This window comes from Sinohyriopsis cumingii, chromosome 15, assembly GCF_028554795.1.
Source record: "Sinohyriopsis cumingii isolate HCF-2022 chromosome 15, ASM2855479v2, whole genome shotgun sequence".
NCBI lineage: Eukaryota > Metazoa > Mollusca > Bivalvia > Unionida > Unionidae > Sinohyriopsis > Sinohyriopsis cumingii.
Genome location: NC_142975.1, coordinates 103,666,954 through 103,681,751, shown reverse-complemented (window position 1 = coordinate 103,681,751; position 14,798 = coordinate 103,666,954). Strand labels below are relative to the sequence as shown.

General features: G+C 38.2%; 1 protein-coding gene across 1 annotated transcript; it reads left to right on the top strand.

Annotated features, from left to right (window-relative positions):
• Window positions 1–10,419: 10,419 nt before the first annotated feature.
• Window positions 10,420–14,180, top strand: LOC149782403 (uncharacterized). Its single transcript, XM_089933787.1, has 2 exons — window positions 10,420–10,865; window positions 13,962–14,180. The coding sequence occupies exon 1, from the start codon at window positions 10,483–10,485 to the stop codon at window positions 10,837–10,839; it is 357 nt and encodes a 118-aa protein (XP_089789913.1). The 5' UTR covers window positions 10,420–10,482; the 3' UTR covers window positions 10,840–10,865; window positions 13,962–14,180.
• The last annotated feature ends 618 nt before the right edge of the window (window positions 14,181–14,798 follow it).

Below are 14,798 nucleotides of genomic sequence, written 5' to 3'. Positions count from 1 at the left end.
AAGAGGGAGCAGAGACAGCAGAGGTAGCCATGGTGTGAGAAATGTCACTTGTGACACGAAAAACAAACAAGACAAGAGTTTATATACTTTTTCAGAACACGTTTATTGAATGTTTTTTTCAAATATGAGTACGAAAGACAAAAAATACATAAAAGCCAAAGGCTTAAGTACAAGAATAAAAGGCACATGATAACCATGAACGTGGAATAAACACAAGTGTCTGTACAACAACCACATGTTTTGGGTAAAGTTCTAACCAGTTCTATAGTCGGGGGTAAGGTCACACAAGTGTCCTCCCGAAAGGGTCTTTCAGGCCTGTCCACGACAGTCCTGTCCTGGTTGACGGGTTCTTCTGGCACCGTCACTAACACGGGTTGAAAAGTAACTTTTTTCCTTGAATAACTCTCGTGCATACTGGGACCACCTCTTGTGTCCAAGCCTCAAAACCCTGGTCTCGGTGATGTCCAACATTTGACTCCTAACCAATCTGGTTTCTTCTTCGTCAACGACATGGTAAGTTACTTCAATGAACAATGAACTATCGATCTTGCCTAGGGTTCCTTTTCATATACAGACCAATACCGACGTGACCGTACGGTAAGGTGAAGTGATTGGGAAGTCGCACTCGCTTCTGGTATACAATTTGATAGACTTTTTCCAAGGGTCGACTGACGATGTGGTGAGTGGGTAAACGTACAATCTTGTTCGGTTGATAAGTGGTCACTTTAAAGTTTCCATCCTCTCCCGATTGCAAGGCTTCTTTCAATACCCCAAAGTTGACCACTCGACTGGTACGATGGTTCAGAGTCAGTCCTTTCACTTTGCACGTCGTGTGCACTTCTCCTTGTTTGTCCCGGTATTCGTAGCCGTAATTTTTGGGACCACCACTGACGAAACTTAGAATCTTGTCGTCGGGATGCTCGTCTGTCCAGGCTCCTAAACGGTCTCCTTCGATGTCAGGGTGCTGTTGAATCGGGTGATGGATGTAAATGCAACTGTCCGTGTCAAAGTACAGGACGCGTTCTTCTAACAGTTCTAAAGCTTCGTACAATTTTAAGCGAGCATGAGCTGTCACGTAAGCCGCAATGATGACATTTCCAAAAGGGTCGTCTTGTACAAAGTCCAGATCTTCTTCGTAATTGACCAAGATCAAATCCTCTCGAACGACGTCCACGTGTTTCATGTATTTGGTTTTGTCGTGAATCATCTGGAAGTAGCGGGAAGGTTCTGTCAAATATTCCGTCTTGGGTAAACACGGTCGTTGTGCCATTTTACCCCACAAGCAATTTAACATCACTTTGGCAAACGATCGCCTGCCTTCGTTTTTTTTCGATGTGGTCTAAAGAGATGCCTTCTTGTTCGTAGTATTTCTCTTTGAATTGTATTTGGTCTTCGGGAGTGTGACACCAGGAAGGATAGCCGCTGGCTTTTTGATTCAGTTTCAAAAAGGCATCCACGTAGTCGGCGAAAATGCCTTTCTGAGTAGGGTCACCCTTGTGGTACTGTTGTGTCTTGGGAAAGTGGCAAATTTCGTACACTTCTAACAGTTGGTATCCCATGTCCAGAGCTTTGAACAATTCCACGCTGACCCAGGTTCCCGTCAAGGCCCGTTCTTCCTGGCTGTGATGGCAAGGTTGGTCCTGGTTGCACGTTTCGGCACAAGTACGGCACAATGGAAAAATCAGTTTGCCTTGACAATGGTGAGGTAAGACGGGATGGTATAGGTTCGTGGGAGGCAAAACTTTACACTTGATCAAGCCTTCGTATTGTCGAATGTTTTTCAGGTCGATGTGTTCCGTCAACAATTGCGGGAGCCCTACAGGAAAGCGACAATATTTGCACACGTAGGGATACAGCAAACACACGTCCAAGTATTTGATTTCTTCTCCTTTCTCTTCGTCGGCTTGGTACAGCAAACTCGTGTTCCCACATTTCCACCACTTGGTATCCTTGCTGTTCTAACTTTAGGCGCCGCTGACAAGTGTCCTGGTACAAGTCTTCCATGGTTCGTTGCAAAAACTGATTTTTAGTGTCACGGTCAGGGTAACAGACGGGACATCCGTGAAATAAGCAACCGTTAAACTCGTACACGATCTTGGGGTTTTCTAAGTCCCAGCCATCGACCGAATACGTTCCGATGGTCTTTTCGCCTCCTCCGTTGCGGGCATGCTGAATCCATTTGTCGTCCTTGTCGCACAAGTAATGTAACCAACGTAGGGCTTTGACCGAGTATTGACGCTTGACATAGTGGGTCGTTTGAGGACTGATGACAGCCACGGTGTTTTCAGGCATGAATCGTTGGCGGTACACTAAGGAACACGCTTTGGCAATGGTGCAAGCTTCTTTCAAAGGATCGACCCCTCCGTGTTCCATGAACAGTTCTCGAAATGTTCCACAGCAACGCCGTAAAATGTCCACGTCGGAACGACAATACTTTAACATTTCTTCCTGAAAGTCGAAGGGGTCAGAGGCATGAGCCTGGTACCAAGCGTAGAAAGCTTCTCGTTGTTCGGTACGCATGTTGTCGGGGTCGTAATAGTGAGCCTCAGGCAAATGGGGTAGAACGGCATGTTGATTGGCTTCCATATTGAAAAAGTGTGGAAAGTACCCTTTAGCCATTTCTGTCATTCCAAACGTTTTAGGCATTCGACTCAAAGGCATGGCCAAGTAACTCATCGAATCTTTAAACTGTACTTGTCCCACTTGCATGAAAATGATTTTGGCTCCGTTCAAAGTCACTTTAGGACGTTCGGTGCCTTGTTCCGTATAGTATCTGAGAAGAAACTGTCCATCGTATCCGGAGAAATTGTGAGCCATCACCGTGGCATGACGATGACAATCTCCGTAACGTTCGATGTCCTCTTGGCTCCATGTCTTGTCGATGGGGTCTAAGACCCATCGGGCAAAATCGGCTAACGTGTTTGGTCCCCGAAAGATTTTTTCACGTCCTCCAGGAATCTTTCTGCAGTGAGGGCAATGACTGAAGATAGGTTCTTGAATGCACTTCTCGCACGCTCGATGAGCCAGGCAGAAATTAGGAATGTGAATGCCGGTCTCTTGCATGCATTCGAAATCGAAAAAGATGAAATTGCCTTTCTTCTTGTGACCGTCCTCTTTCTCTGGTGGGGGTTGGTATATTTGCACGTAGCATTGGTGTTCCAAGTCCACGATGTGGTGACAAATGTGACATTTTTTATTTTCTCGACATACGTCTGCCTTTTCATTATTGGTAAGTATGCCTTGTCCACAGGTAGGGCACAATCTCAGGAGTTGACAAGCACATTTCTTCTGTGAACCTTGTGTTTTCAAATGTTGTTGGTAACAGGTAGGACTGACAAACGTGCGCAAACAAGTCGAACAAGGCACTGGTTCTTCGCTCAGACAGGGTGGAGAGGCCAAACAACCTGGGCATTTCATTCCACAATGCTTGTGTTGCTCTCGATTGTTATAACAATAGTCACATTTCTCACAATAATAACTGTATCCCAGGAATCCAGTGATACTGGTAATGGTATCGAAATGGTCATCGTGATGATAGACATGAATGTATTTTCCGTCCTTAAAATCTTGGCCTCGAAACAACAGAGTTCCACGCATTTCTTGAGGGTGCACTTTCAAGGTGTAGCGTGGAGCTAGGGCATCTTGCAATTTTTGCATCTCAGGAATGCCACAGGGTGTGTCTTTGGACAGTCCGGATTGTTGCAACCGGAGTTCTGCTTCATTTCGTTGTTTGGCTCGGTCGGATTGTTGAATAGTTTTCCAGGTTCTTTTCCATTCTACCGTGTCGTTCTTGTTGGCATAGGTTCGTCCCACCACGATGGCACGGGCTAAACACATCTGGTCTTGAGGGTTGTTAATTCGGACGAGACTCTTTTTGGTGTTGCGAAGGTCGTCCACCAATAACATCTTTTTGCATCCAGTTCCTTGAGGAGGAGAGACGTGGGCCATTTTCAGTGTGGCTTTACCATCGGTGATGTCAAACTGGTCATTAGATTGTTGCACCTGTTGTATCTTGTCCATGACTTTGAAAGGGGTCAGTTCTGCGGGTCTGCTAAACTAGATCCAAACAGGGGATTTCAAACCGTCGTGATCTATGGATAGTGTCAAGCGATCGTCTTCTTTGGCTTGACATTGTCGCTTGAGTGCGGTGAGCAAAGAATCCCATTTCTCGGTGATAAACCCTTCTGCTTTCTCCAAGGGTACGTCGGCCTTGAAATCTTTAAACTTCACCGTGTAGGTGTAAGCCGTGGTTCTAAATTTTCTAGAGGAGCGCTTTTCCGTCTCTCGAATGGAATAGTACTTTTCAGGGTTGACTAAGGGTGGTGAACTTGGTTTAGAGGGTTCGGATTCTGGTTCACTCATGTCCTCTTCAAAATCACTGGCATGAATTTGTGCCAAGATTTCAGCCCTGGTACGAGGCGATAGATCACGTTTCTGCCTCTTACTTTCTTCTTCTTCTTTCTTCTCGAATGAATGGGATCGTTTCATCTTGAGTGCAAAACGTCAAATGACTAAAGTTTAAACACCATAGACTAATTTATAGTCTTGGCAAACCAGCGTATATAAAAAGGGTGTGTCTTGTCCTTTCACTATTCATTTCACTCTCAAACCGAGGAGAACGATGGAAGAGACTACCCAGATGGAACGTTTCGTCAGAGCTTTGCGAGGGGTCATTAGAAAATTCTCTTCAGACCAGCCGACGGACTACTCTCCTTCCTTTCGAGATAAGAGTCAGGATACATGCTATATCTGTCAGAAGAAAGGGCATTGGTCTTCAGAGTGTCCAGACCGTCAAAAAAGAGAAAAAACAGGGGCTAAAAAAGACAAAAGTCAAGATACCTGTTATTATTGTAAAGAAAAAGGACATTGGTCTCCAGATTGCCCAAAAAAAAAACAAGAGGAGTCAGAAGAAAAGAAGGATTCTTCAGAAGAAGAGAGGGATTCTTCGGAAGAAGAGAGGGATTATTCGAAAGAAGAGAGGGATTCTTCAGAGGAAGAAAGAAGACAATTCTATTTACAAGAAGCAAAGAAACAGGAGAAGAAAAGAAGAAGGGAAGAAAATGAGGAAAAAACGGTGAAGAAATTCAAAAAACAGAGAGACTAAATAAGGAGAAAGAAGAAGTCAATGAACTTTTAATTAAAGTGTTGTGCTGTGAATTGGATTGTAAAAAATGGATAAAAGAATACATGAATGATATAAGGTAAGTGTCTTTGAGTTTTGATTTTAAAATAAGAAGCTACACTCACGCACTCATACACAGACACGTACTATAAGGGTAAAATGGGTGGGGTTTATTTTTGAGTTATTGGCAAATTGAAATTGTATTTCTTGTTGAGAAATGTGGGTGGCCCTGAAAAGGGCCTTTTTATTTTGGTGTAGGGGTGAGTTTAACCAATCAACTTTAACTGCCTTAAGCCTTTGCCACGGCCAAGGCCTACTTCTGATGATTGGGTTGAAATCACTAAGGGTGGTACGACAGGCTTAGTCACAGGGTTGGCGTGTTTAGCTCGGGAAGGTCGTATTCTCTTCGGTCGTGATAAAGAAGTCTGATACATTTGTTTCAGACTTCTTAACTCCGCTAAAATGTCCAACAGTACCGTAGCCGTTTGATTTTCACCCTCTTGTTTCTTTGCTGCTACTTCTTCTTGCTGTTGTTGCTGTTGTTTTTTTCTTACCTCTTCTTGTTGCTGTTGCTGTTGCTGTAGGAGAAAAGCTTGTTCCGCTTCCTTTTGTCGTTGCATAAATTTCTCCAATTCTTCTTTCTGTCTCTGTCTAAAATTCTCCACTTGCGTTAATGAAGAAGGTAACGAAGGTTCCGGAACAAATTCTTGCGAGGTAAGAAAATCCACACAATCCCAATGTACCTCTTCTGAAAGTAAGTCCGGGTTCCCTTGGGCGGTCTCCCCTGCTGGTGCACCCCAATGGATCGTTTTCTGAGTTTCCGTCATGTTGAATCACTGTCGCATAGATTGACTGCACACAAGCGCTAGCGAATCTATATAGACCAACTGACGTCACAGACTGCTCTCTTCGGATTGGATGCGAGCTGACTGAATTTTGTAACGCGTGTTCGGATTGGTGAATGAACTCAATCCGTTTCAATCCTACCTCTGCCTATAAATAAGCGCAGTTCAGTGCATTGATTCACTTGTTCTCGTCGCTTCAAGATGTGGACCGATGTGCAATCTTCTACGCTTGTGTCTTCCATGATGTTTAGGACAGACATGCTCATGTATGTCAGGTCCAAGTGGACTGTTGTTGATAGGACAGATACTAGTCAATGGATGAGGAGAGTTTACATAGAAAGACAAGGATGTCTCAAGAGGGTACTTGTGTATGGACCGGCAGTTAGAAGGAGTTTAAGAAGAAGAAGAAGATGTGACAGATGCCATCTATGTTAATATTAATATTAACATAAACCCAAAGGCCCTTTTCAGGGCCAGCCATATTTCTCGAAAAGAGATAGCCTTTCCATTGCCTACCCCTTTTTTTAAAAAATTTAAAAAAAAAAAAAAATCTCATGTTCAATTTCCCTTGACGCTATAAAGTCCCACCCTGTTTAAATTCCTTTGACGCTAAACCGTCCCACGATTTTTCTCCATGTTAATTTCCCTTGACGCTAATCTGACCCACGATTTTTCTCCATGTTAAATTTCCCTTGACGCTAATCTGACCCAGGGGTCTCTGTAATGCTAATTCCCATTGACGCTAATGTACCCCACCTTACTACTTATTTCTAATATCTTCGACAGCGTCTTCCTTAAATTTTTTAATCAATTCAACATTTTCTCTTATTGGTTTAGATGCAAGTTCTTTTTTCACGTCAGCGACTTCAGTATGAATATTGCAAACGCCCTCAAGTATTTCTTCACCGACTGTGGAGGTTGTGCGGCAGTTATTTCAGTTGGAAGCTCTCGTAAATTTGTTTTTGTTTTCTTGGTTCTTGCTACTATTGTTTCAGTCTGCAGCGCGGTTTGTTTAACCGACGGAAGTTTACCTTCAGTGGCTGTTGCAACTCTTTGAATAACCACTGTTATGGGTTTAAATAACTGTTTAGCATCTTCTGCAAATTCAACTTGTGCTTCTTGTTGTGCTTGTAAGTTTTCTCTGAATGAATCTCTCTCACGGCGATATTTTTAATTGCTTTTAGTCGCTCTCGAGCTAAACGGGCAGTATAGGATTCAGGATGAACCATTATTTGATATAACAATTTTTCAATTAATAGCAGCGACCTCAAGTTGGTTCAATTTTGAAACGTTTTCTCTCAGGGAAACTAAAAATCCCAAGTGGTTAGTTTTTATTGGTTGTTTTTTGGAAGGCTTATTTCGGTGTTTGGGCGCTTGTATTATTTTAAGTTAAGAAATTTGCCAGGGGCCAATTTACGTAACTGGACACCTTAAGAATTTGACTGAAAATGGTTTATGTCAAAAGTTGTGTACATATCACATATTTGGACAAATAGCTAGCAAAATTGTATAAAGGAAACCTTTTTGTGCATAAAACTAATAATGGTATTACACTTTTAGAAAAGTGACTACTTTGCTGCAAAAAGCACTGCATTATTTACATTTTGAGTTATGACTGGCTGCATTTCTTGAAAGGTTGCAAATTGTTTGCGACCTACAATGCTTTTGATCTTTGTTAAACCACCATAGCATCAAAACAGAACCAAAATTTCTTTACAATGTTTCATGAATGTCAAGAAGAGATTTGGAAGTTATACATTTTAAGAGGGAATGACAGAAATTCTATGTTAGTTGTAAGTGACAAAAGTGAACAGTTTCTACAAACTCTTCGAGCAAATTTAAAGAAATCACACATTTAGGTAAATGATGTGCTTTAGAAGTAATTTTAGACTGATATAAAACAAGCAGTTCCTAACCTTTCATTATCATTCTGGAGATGCTAATAGCAACAATCATCTTGTGTGGGTGGGTGTTGGGGTAATCACAACAATAAGTTTAGCTAATCTGGAGAGATCAAAGTTTAATCAATTAACATTAGACCATGCTGTAATATTGATATACTGATGTGTGGGACCCTGTTAAACTTACAAAGTGACATATCAAATAAATTCATTAATACATAGCCACTTAAATTTACTACACATATACAATTATACAATGCAATTTAACAGATAATTTTTTCTCAGACACCAATTCACCTACAACTGACTTTAATGGTTTATGGAGCTTACACAATCATAGTAAATAAAAAGATAAGGTATAGAAAAAATATTAACAGTGGAAAATTAAGTTAGGGTAGAAAGCATTTTACCTGCTTGGCTTTAAAAAGCACGTACCATAAAACAACTCCTCGGAAGCTAAATCTGTCCGTCAAAGTCACTCAATTGTGCATTTAGTTCAGAATGAGTATCTGGATGAGATTCAAGCTATTGTTTCTTTGAGCATAACTAACCGATGAACCCTAATATTTTACCATGCAAACTGAGACCTGCAAAAGGAAAAGAAACAAGTGACATTGATATACTTTTAACATTCCGTGGAAACATAAGAATTTTAGAAGAGAAACGGTATGTGTATTGTCAAATGTATAAAACTGCCACTTAATTTTAAGTTTTTCCTCCTTTGTTAACTGAGCCTAGAAATTTAAATATATATACATAACATTGAAAAATTTACTATTATCATTAAAGTGTGAGATAATAATCGCTTATGCCAACTTCACAGTGCGGTCATGAAGGTGGAAATTACGTCCGTGTGCTAAAATGTCATTCATCTCATCAAAATACAGCAAGTAATATGCCATATGCCTCATTATTTTTAAGACCTTTCCACTGGTGACATTCAACATTCACAACAGTTATGTTTATATATGATTCCTTTGAAATCCATTTGCTCCTGTGGAGTTAAAGTAGTTTTAAAAATGCATATTGACATGTTATGCAATTGTTTTTGTGTTTGCAATCAAATGTGAATAATATTTATAAAAATTGGGGTGAAAAGATGACAATTACAGAAAGGGAAAGACAATACATTATGGTCCCCACTTTATTCCCATATTTATTAAGTTAAGTCCAAAATATAATAATTTGTCATGATGTAAACACTTCTCACATTAAGGTACAAAACACAGTTACCTCCTTCTCCAAAGAGCAGTACATACCACACTAAGTGATATATGGAAAAAGGTAGGAAATATAATGTAGCTAATGCATAGAAATTATTTAAATATACACAAAGAAACAGAACGTATAAGAGATGTGGCTGACTGCACCAAAATCTTTTATCAGCTTTCTTTAAAGGTGCAGGTTCCATATTTTATATACAAAATTTGATGCCGCAACCAGCGACCTGGAAAAAAAATCATAAGAAATCAAAATCACAAGTGAGATCAAAAGGTCCTTATTTTTGGATACCCTTATGAAAACAAACCATACGAATATTATCCACTTGACCAAATAAGTCAATGGCAGTTAAAAGCTTACAGTGCAAACACAAAACCTTTTTCAAGATGACAATTGTGCAAGACAATGTGTACTAAACAGGCTGATGCTGCTGAAAATAGTTGTCATCCAAGCCGTTTTTAAGATATTATACTTGCCTCAAACCCAAGCGTTTACTGCACGCTCTTCTTCCTAGCCAACTATTGGTATTTCACTATTAACATACTGCGGATAAACTATGGAAGGTGTACATTTCTGGCATCAATTTCAAGAGCAACACCTGCCCCAAACACCTCTTTCTCAAATATAGCCATATTGTTAAAGAATAAACAATAATAGCTGAAAAAGTTACACCATTGCCTTAAGTTAAGAAATTTGGCAGGGGCCAATTTACGAAACTGGACCCTGGCACATACTATGCGGAAATTCAAGAAGAAACAGTTGGACAGAAATAAACAGAATCAGTTAGAAGTCAAAAGAGTGATATAAATTTGCTTTCACCAGTGTCGGAATAAAATGATGACTTAAAGATTTTGATCTTGTCTGATGATATTCTTTCTATCAACCTGCTGCATGCGTGCCACACAGTGTTACAGAGAGGAATATTATATTAACATTTTTAATTTGACAATGACATAATTGTACACCCCGCTGCATTTAAGAGAGACAACTCTACTGGTACCAGTAATGATAACAGTTATCCTGTAGCAATAGATTTGTTTTAATTATGTTGGATCACATTTTAAAAATATCACGAATAACATCAAACTTGATCAAGATGAAAATTAACATAACCTGTCATGTACCAAGAGACTAAACGTTTTTAATTCTGAATGAATCAACAATTATTATTTAACGCACCAATTAAAGCTAGTTTTATAGTTGATTTCGGATGTTTCCTACAACTTAAGCTCCGCCCCTTAGCCTATGGAATTCGTACAGTTATACCTACAGCCCCTCCTTTTTCTGCGTTATTTATCCAGACACGTATATATAGAGATCCAACGTCTTTGCGCAATAAAAGTCGACAGGATAAAGCTTAGTCCATAGGGACATTGTCAACTCCATTTATGCTATGTCTGGTAATCCCATTGTTGGAGGTGGTGCTGGACCACATCATGGACCGGGTTTCGTCTATGTCATGGAAGACGAAAAGCACAATCAGGTTAAAATTGGATGTTCGCGTGATCCAGAGAGGAGGGAAAGACAAATTCAGCTAGATCGACCAGATACCACATTGGTCGGATACACAAAAGCTAATGAAATGAACCGCGCCGAAACGGCTGCCCAGCATCGGGTGGAAAAAGATCTTGGAATGGAGAAAGTATCCCGCAGCGCAACTGACTGGTACCAGCTTCCAAAAGGTGTCACTGGTGAGGATGTATTAGATAAAACGAAACCTGCGGTGTATTACCATAACAGGAAAAATTAGCAACAGAAGAAGGAACAATACTCATGGTAGGTAAAAAATGTCATTTCAATAGGAGGCAGTTTTCCAATATGTAAAGCTTGAGTAGCACATGACGAGTAAAACGAAAGAGCTTATTTATATAAGCATCAGTTCCTATTATAATTGTATAATATAGATATTTTCTTTGTTTTATGAACTGTCATATGTTTACATGTATGACGTAAATTCTCCTGACACTCCTAGCCATACGCATGATTTTTGAACTCTAATTTAAATCCTTACATAAGTAACAATTGATGTTTTCCTTTTTCCTTTTTCAATTGGTGAAATGAAAGTTTCAATCAAAATAATGTCACACGCGTGAACTAAATATCTGCGTATATACTGGGAACTTTAGATTTAGAAATCCAAGAGAATCATTTTGAACGACATAAGATAAAAATTACATTTTCGAAATTTGAGATTTTAAGAAATAAGTTAAATAAAACAATATGAACTTGTCGACAGAAATGGTCCATTTTTACCATTGTAAAATACTATATTACGCAGTTTTTAATAAAAAGACTGATTGTTTTTTCGTCGAGAACAAGAATTTATAGTAGTGATAAAATAAAGATTTTCATTCTTAAATCACTATCGGTTAGGTTGCCAGATATTCTTTAGAAAATCGAAGAGATCTATGTAGGATTCAATACTTTCAGCAAACAGAACCAAAAGATCAGCTGATTAGACACGTGCGCTGGCGAAAACTGCAATGCTAAATACAAGAAAACAAAACTCAAAGGAAACGTACGACAAGTATCAGATACAAAAACAAGAGAGAGAGAGAGAGAGAGAGAGAGAGAGAGAGAGCAGGTGTTCACTTGTAATGTTGTAACTCCTAGCCATGCGCATAATTTTAAAATTAATTGTGGCACAATGTTGAGAGAAGCAGAATTACCTTTACTTTTTACGTATCTCGCGGCGTACATGTGCTCAATTAAAGATGTATTGTCTTTTGCGAAAACAAGAAATATTTGCAGTTATCATTTCCAATATTTAATGTAAACTGAAAAAGATAATAAATGTCGTGAAATTAAAACAATTTAAACATGGTTTTTACTCAGATATATTCTAAAGGGTCCACTGGTATGCACATAAAATATAGACATGTATGAATTATAGCTCTAGTTCATATAGACCAGATGTAGGGCAGATATTTAAAATTACATAATTTAATTGGGGCTGAGGAAAGGGATATGGGGTTTTGAGAGTGTGAAATATAGAGAGAATTGGATATACTAAAACTGGCGATTCTTCAAATGTCGTCCAAATGTTCATAATATTATTATACATACATTTGTAATGTGTATTTAATATACATTGTTTTTTAGTTAGTTTTTATTTACTTTTTATTTCGTTGTATGCTAGTGATAATGTGACATTATATGTTGGACTTGTCTAAAATTAAGATCATTTTCTACCTGGCCTGAATTATTGATTTTGGTTTTGTTGTAAACATGCTTATTTTAATCCGAGTCTTGAACTTTGGTAATTCTTTATGAGTTGTTTAATACCCATTTTATATTATAATTTTAGTAACAGACATCAAAGTATAACTAAGATTGTATTTTGTTAACATTATGAATCATGTAGAAAGTTATTTTCTATTGGGCAAGGTTGCCGTTTCTAGAACATATTAATTGTGACTTGTGGTCATGCAGAAGACAATATAATTTTGTTACTAGTAAACTTATTCATTCGTGCTTTAAGATCTCAAACATAACCAGTTGTATTATGTTGTGTCTAACGATTCATTTGGACTGGAATTTATTTCTTCCAATTATTTGATTCAATTGATTGTTCTCTAAATATACAAAGTGCTCTTCAAAAATAACATTCTAGGAAATAATGACTTTATACAGAAGTCTCAAAAAAGGATATATTCTCGGATCGTATTATTGCAATCCAACAAAAGACTGTTGGTACATCAACACGACACGGGCGACGACATGCACATTAATGCTTTCAGCGTTAGATTTAATTTGGATTTCCATGAATGTTTATTCAGAACTTTAATTTTTAGGACTTTTGTCTTAAATTCTAGGATTATTTGGGATTTAATACCTTAAGTTCCTTTATTTTTAAATCTTCACTTGGTGTTCTAGGGAAATAAATTATTTGTTAACTTTCATAAAGCATCTTGCTTCTCACTCTTTTCTATTACTTATTTTGAGACCATAGAATCGTAAAAACTCATTAAAGATGCTTACTGTTAAATGCATGTAAGCGGTGAATAGGTTCTCCAGGAAAGACCTGAACAAATCGTAACTGGTGTGATCACTGGAACGGACGTTAAAAATGGTTCATGTCGTCCTTTTATGTCGCTTAATTCATTTTGTAATTAACTGCATATACTTAATTGTCCTGCCATTGATCCACCATTTTGACTCAAACCGAGGAAGCAATGTCGTCTACATCAACGAAAGGGCACTCATTTTCTCAGTCTGGTCAATGTTCATTAATTACTTACATGAAGACATTTTGTCAGACGTCGACTATGCAAATATTTGACAGCAAGGCGGTCAGGTTTTTCTGTAAAGCCTTATAAAATATTAGCAAATGCACATACACTCTCTTTTGCTTACATCAAACATTATCGACTTTAACCAGATATACTGATAGGGACCACATACAGAGTAATATATATATATATATATATATATATATATATATATATATATATATATATATATATATATATATATATATATATTTGGCAGTGTTATTGTCAATGTTCACATAACTAAAGCAATAATGTTTTTGCTTACGCTCTCGCTAAGATGGGTCACCTTACTCGACCTTGAGTGTGTTGCACCTTGTCATCCTGTTAGAAAGGCTTGGTTGCAAGGAATGCTGACAGTTATCAAGTGTGCAGGGACACTAATACGCAACGTATTAGAATGATGATATCGTTAAAAGAATATTCCATCACTTATGCTGGGTTGAGATGAAAGATGATATCGCTCAGAGGCAGATAGAAAAGGTGCCTTACGTACATCCACAACAAAACTCTGCACTTAAGAAAACTGATTTGGTGATAGATTTAATTTAACCAATGTTAAAGTTGTCTTTTGTTAAAGAATGTATGTCTTATTTTGCAGGTAATCCCATTGGCACCTGGATAGGCAATGACGACAACGAAGCTGAATTTTAAAATGCTGTACAATGCCTCCCCATCAATAGTTTAGTGACCTGGATATCTGGGACACATTGAAGTCAGCTTTAAGAAAACCTCTACATAGGTTGATATTGTATGAGTGTTATTTAAAAATCTCTAACCTGTAAGATAGTATTATTTGTATTAAAATATCAATTCTGTCTACTATTATCAAGAATTCTTCTATATAATCCAGGGATAGCACTTTCCGTTGTGTCTGGAATATATGTATAATTCTCTCTCTCTCTCTCTCTCTCTCTCTCTCTCTATATATATATATATATATATATATATATATATATATATATATATATATATATATATATAGTATTACAAATATAATAATAAACCCTAACCACGGCGTCTAATGAACGGTGCGGTTGAAAGATACCCAGTTGTTCAGGAACGACCTAAACTTGAACAATGGATGGGAATAAACAATGCTAATAAAAAAGCTAAACGTTAATAGTAATTCCCAACTACTCGAACCTGTTAATCCCGCATCCCTCCCCCATATACAACAAGTTATTAGTCGGAGTGATTGAACGACAAAGGTGTATAGCAACGACTCCATAAAAAAGGAGCTGGGGACACACAATCCTAAGTAACAAAAGAGCAAACGATAACACAGTAATAACAGAACATTGTGATATCAGTATGTATTAAACTAAGGCTAGGGATAACCAAATATGTCAACCTCCCAGATAAGGATAGTTTAGCAAAATAAATAAATAAATAAATAAATAAATAAATAAAGCATATTCTGTATCAACAACCATTC